This window comes from Myotis davidii, unplaced genomic scaffold (assembly GCF_000327345.1).
Source record: "Myotis davidii unplaced genomic scaffold, ASM32734v1 scaffold79, whole genome shotgun sequence".
Taxonomy (NCBI): domain Eukaryota; kingdom Metazoa; phylum Chordata; class Mammalia; order Chiroptera; family Vespertilionidae; genus Myotis; species Myotis davidii.
The window spans coordinates 3,485,773-3,491,638 of NW_006294339.1; the positions used below are offsets into that span (position 1 = coordinate 3,485,773).

The 5,866-nt window shown below is 37.7% G+C and overlaps 1 protein-coding gene across 2 annotated transcripts in view; it reads right to left on the reverse strand.

Annotated features, from left to right (window-relative positions):
* Positions 1 to 5,866, reverse strand: part of USP24 (ubiquitin specific peptidase 24) — a 97,319-nt gene that overhangs the window by 85,994 nt on the left and 5,459 nt on the right. Inside the window, exons 3-6 of one of the 2 annotated variants that reach the window (XM_015566967.1) lie at positions 3,715 to 3,858; positions 2,915 to 3,037; positions 1,908 to 1,943; positions 1,533 to 1,598 (exon numbers count right to left, since the gene is read on the reverse strand). In XM_015566967.1, the coding sequence (XP_015422453.1) occupies positions 1,533 to 1,598; positions 1,908 to 1,943; positions 2,915 to 3,037; positions 3,715 to 3,858 (369 nt within the window). Of the gene's footprint in view, positions 1 to 1,532; positions 1,599 to 1,907; positions 1,944 to 2,914; positions 3,038 to 3,714; positions 3,888 to 5,866 lie in introns of both variants that reach the window. The other variant, XM_015566965.1, reaches the window with a different exon arrangement.

Below are 5,866 nucleotides of genomic sequence, written 5' to 3' on the forward strand. Positions count from 1 at the left end.
GGAAAGAGAAAGGGGAAGGGAAGAAGAGAAACACTGGCTGCCTCCTGCACATGCCCCAACTGGGGATGGAACACACAACCTGAATATGTGTCCTGACCGGGAATCAAACCTGAGACCTTTCAGTGTACAGGACAAAGCTCCAACCAATTGAGCCATGCCAGCCAGGGCTGTGTTAACCTTTTTAAAAAAATGAAGTTAAATTTCTGATATCAGCTGAATAAAACCCTCTATCTTAATAGGTTTCTGTTTTATTTTTGCTTTTTAAAATCACTACCTATTATCTTCCTGATCAACAGGCATTTCTAACATACTTTATTCAGTGGGGATAAAACTACAGCCCAACAACCTAGCTAATGCTCAGAGAAGGTGGAAGAGGCTTCCTGATCAGGGTCAGTGGAAGTACTTATGATCTGGCAGACATCTGATCTTTAAGGACAAACAGTGCGTGGCAAGAAAGGGTCAGTCTATTACCAACCATAACATCAGTCTTTTTCCTTGACTGCTATGTCCCTCATCAAAGATTAGTCATGGTCCCACAGAAATAATTGTTACTCTAACCACAATTTGCATCACTTAGGCATATAATTTTACATATAATTTTCTGCTCTGATCTATTTACAGTAGCTAGCACAGTGTCTTATACATGGAAAGTACATAAGTGTTTGTTTTTTTAATCCTCATCTGAGGATATTTTTTCCATTGATTTTCAGAGAGAGTGGAAAGGAGGGGAGAGGAGGACAGAGAGAAAGGAAAACATCGATGTGTGAGAGAGAGACATCAATTAGATGCCTCCCTCACAAACCCCTACAGGGGCTAGGGAACCCATAACCAAGGTACGTGCCCTTGACTAGGAATCGAATCTGTGACCCTCTAACCACTGAGCAAAACTGGCCAGGGCTACATAAGTTGTTTTTAATTGAATGACTAATTACCTAGAGAACAGAATAAAGTGCTCTCAGCTATGAACAGGTCAGCAGTCTGTGCAAAATTAAAGATTAAATTATTTCCCTAACCACAAGGTTAAATTTTTTTTGAGAAAATGAAGTTGACATGAAAAGATAATGGTGTTGCACCCGAGGGATGATTCTCAGCTCCTTTTACAGCCCTCTGTTATCTATGCATCGCTATAACACCAAAAAGCTTACTATACAACCTTAAAGTATTTTATTTGTGCCTGATTCTATGAAATAAATTGATTTAACTGAGGCATAAAATTGTTATGTACACAAAATAGTTGCCACATATACCAATTGTCCTTAAATAACAAGAAAATTGCATGTAGCCAGCACAAATTAAGAGAAAAATACCATATGTAAAGGGCAATTAATGAAATAACACCCTATATTCAAATTTGGTTGTTATGAATAAGAGTAAGCATTTCTATGGTTATCAAAACCATGGAAGCTGGCTCTGTAAAGACTATATTATACTGTAACATTTAATTTATGTGTCCAGGTCATGTCCCTTGGTTACATAACAACACAAATATAAAGTGAACTTCCACATCAGGCACATGTAGGGGCTTAACTTACCCCAAGTTCTATATCTTCTGAACGGAGCTTAGCTTGAATTGCTGCAAATCCACCCAATTCTCCAAACTGGAAAGAAGGCACAAGTTCATTTTAAAATGCCACACATTAATATTTTAAGCAAGGAATTAAGGCTAATGTTCTACTCTATCAATGCACTCTATGCCCCTGTGACACACTCACTGCAGGAGATGTGCTGAGTCCTAAGGCTGGTGTCCACCTGGATAAACATCATGCATAAAAAAGAGGAAGGGACTATAAAACCTGTCTCCCTAGGAAAAAATTCTGATTATTCTCTCGAGTTATCATCTACTTAATATACTAAATTCCAGGAAATTTTATTAGAACATGAAAAGTAAGTCAATAAAAGTTGTATACCTTGTTTACCAAATCCACAACCCATCCATGAGGTTCCTATGAGAAAAGAAAATAGAAATTGAGATGGCAATATAAAAAGTTCCGATGAACTCTTATATTTCTTTTATTCTAAAAATACTGGATAAACATGTATTAAAATCTGAAAAATATTTTGAAAGGCTCTGACATAACTATATATAATTTTAGGAGTCTCTAAGTCTGTATTATAACTGTACCTATTGTTAGTTATATAGTAATTTTGTTTTCGTATTTCTTCCACTATGCTTTAAGTTATGAATCATGTTTTATTACTCCTTATATTATGAAAAATGGCCTTTTAATTTATATCTCCAAAACATAGAATAATGTCAGACACAGTATATGATCAATAAATGATTGAACATTTACTTCCGAACCTCTACTTCTGATAAAGAACCTCTATTCTGCTAAAGCAATGGACAAGTTTTTATCTACTAACTTGACTTCTTTCAACTGTTTCTTAACAACCAGTTGTTTGATCAAGGGATTGTTTAAATTATGTTCTTCTTGTGGATATAACGCTATTCACACATAGTAGGACTTGGAAGATATAAAGATACTGGTTCTGTACTTGAAAACAAAACTGTTAATGCTTATGGAGTTTAAAAGAAAATTATACATGAAACTACTAAATTATTTTTTCTAGGTATAATTAGTCAATTCAAATGATTTCAAATAAGGAACTGGGGCAGCTATTAAACTGGGGTTCTGATAATTCAGTAAACAGGGCACTGATGTTATGCAGTCATTTCTTATTTCACTCAACATCACTTCAAGTCCATAAAATTCTTCATGATGTTAGTTAACATCTATGGAAAAATATAGAATATCTAAAAAAAAAAGAAAGGTCAGCAATTTTGTGAGTCATACGGAATATCTGTCATTTTTCATAGACTGTTTTAACTCTTCTGTGTAAACTGTTATTTTTACAGTACAGAAACCTTTTTCAATACATTTCTCAATAAAAGATGAAACAAAATTATGTTTACCTTTTGGAAAGTAGATACAGGTGAGATAGCAAACATATTTCCCTCTCCAAACACTTCTGCCCAATTCCTTTGAGACACTTTCATTCTGTTTTTAAAATGGTATTCATTATCAGGATTGAAAGCCTAGATTCAAAGAGAACATAGAAACATTATTATTATTTATTTCTATAACAACACATATTAGCATTAGAAAAGATAAAAATACAGCCTTGGGCTCCTTTATTAATGGAATCTTACAAGTATCCTCACAAAGCATACTCTTTAGCTGATGCAGAGGAACAAATGACTAAAGTGGTGTTCTCCTGTCCTGTTCAACATTTGCTGTGAGGGAAGAGAAGGAGGTAACAGGCTGATTCAAGCAAGGGGATATCAATGTTCAAGATATCCTAGGGCTGCCACAGGCAGAGCTGAGCAGAAAGGCAGTGAAGACAGAAGTTAGGAGGGAAAACAAGAGCATTCCTTCTTCATACACTACTATTGCTGGTCAGGGAAAAAGGCCAGAGAGCAAACTACACGAACACCCTATGTGAAAGTATTTATGCCGTAAATAACCAGGGAGACATAAGGAAAGATATTTAATCATTCTAAGAACTGAAAAAAACTACTAAAATTAGAAAGGAATTTCTTTAAAAGTGAAAACAGAATGTTTGCTCTGCTTTCAAAATAAAAAGCAAGGATCCTAACAGCTAAGTTAATATCTTTAACGATGATATTGTCACTCATTAAGTACAAGTCATTGGATAGTAGGTATGTTAAACAAAATATAAAACAAAGCACTTCATATTTTGGAGATACTATACCATTGTAAGCACACCCAGGAGACCAATGGGAATTGGATCTTGTTTTATTCTCTCTGCAACCAGTTCTATTAAGAGCATCAACATGTTGTAGATCCCTTCATGAATTTCAGTACCCCACTTGTGAACAGCACTTGATGTTAGGAGCTACAAAAACATGAAAGACACTTTAGAGTCTAATTTGAAAAGGAAAAAAGTCAACAGTTTATTAGTTCAGTCTCAAATAATCAAGAGATTATTAGCATAATACTTTTTATGCAGATGATTTGTTTTAAAAGACCCATAGCTATACCACAGTTTTTTAATCCACTCATCTGCTGGGAAGGCAGGGGAAGTTGGGGGGAAGAGGGAGAGATCAACCAAAGGACTTGTACACATGCATATAAGCATAACCAATGAATATAGACATCAGGGGGGTGAGGGGATGGGTGGGGAGGGGATAGGGACACATATGTAATACCTTAATCAATAAAGAAAATTAAAAAAAATAATAAAATAAATATTTAAAAAAAGACCATAGCTGTAGTTCATGTACTCATTCATGTATTTCAGTCAACACTGAGTTTTGTTTTTGAACTTTAATGCCCTTACATCAGCGGTTCTCAACCTGTGGGTCGCGACCCCATTGGCAGTCAAATGACCCTTTCACAGGAGTCGCCTAAGACCAGCCTGCATATCAGATATTTACATTACGATTCATAACAGTAGCAACATTACACTTATGGAGTAGCAACGAAAATAATTTTATGATTGGGTCACAACATGAGGAACTGTATTTAAAGGGCCAGAAGGTTGGGAACCACTGCCTTATATTAAAGAAGTTAGTTAAAAAAAGTTTAATTTGCTCCTGTACTTTTCAATATTACTAGAAAAGGTTAAGTGGCTTAGAGCAAATAGATCAACTCCTGATACTGTGTTTTCTAGCTGTGTGGCCTTGGACAAATGTACCAAAGTTTTCAAAGGCTCAGTTAGTTCTCTGATCTCTAAAGAGGAAAGTTCCTACCAACTTTACACAGATGTTATGATTATCAAAGGATGTAACTAATGTGAAAGTATTTTACAAATTGTGAGGTATTATTATTAATTTAGCTTGGAGATAACCATTAACCAATATTCCTGGAGTCTAAGAAATAAATTTCATATTTCATGGATTCTAACGTACACATTCTTTTTCTGAACGTTTATATCTCAGAAACAGGACTGCATCTTCCCACCTGCTGACCAGATTACAACAGGATTCTGAATGTGAAAAAATATTTAGAAATACCATACGAGTTTATTCTGCTTGCATTTCTCTTTTTGGTTTGTATAAAAGTAATATTCAACTTTAAAAAATGTTTAAGTAAATCAAAATAGCTCTAAGGCACTGCAATAGTTTATTTTGTAGCTCTTTTTCTTAAATATAAGCATAAAATATAAAACAATGGTGCATCTTATACTCAGCATCTTACATTTGTTAAAAAGAGGGAACAGGCACATAGGTGAATCTAAAATCATCATTAATGAATTTCCCCAATCCTCAGTATTCTATTCCTTGAGGGAGTCTAATTCAGAAACAATGGCTAGAAGAGGGAATGAGAACTCAAAGGATTTAGCTTATTAAAATAACTAGAGGCCCGGTGAACAAAAATTTGTGCACTCGGGGGAAGGGGGGGTCCCTCAGCCCGGCCTGTGCCCTCTCGCAGTCTGGGACCCCTCGGGAGATAACGACCTGCTGGCTTAGGCCTGCTCCCGGGTGGCAGAGGGCAGGCCCAATCCCTAGGTGCAGCCGATTGGGGAGTTGGGGCACCTTCCCCTGTCATGCACAGAGCAGGGCAGATTGGGAGATTGCGATGCCACCCTCAGTCACGCTCAGGGTAGGGCCGATTGGGGGGTTGGGGCACCGCCCCCTGTCAAGGCAGGGTCGATGGGGAGGTTGCGGCGCCACCCTGTCATGCACAGAGCAGGGCCAATCAGGGGGTTGGGGCGCCGCCACTCTCACACTCAGGGCAGGGCCGAGCGGGAGGTTATGGCTCTACCCCATCACACACAGAGCAGGGCCCGTGAGTTGGGGGTGTTGGGGCACACCCCCTATCAGGCACAGAGCAGGGCCGATAGGGAGGTTGTGGCCCTGCCCCCTGTCACACACAGAGCTGCAGGGCGATCAGGGGGTTTG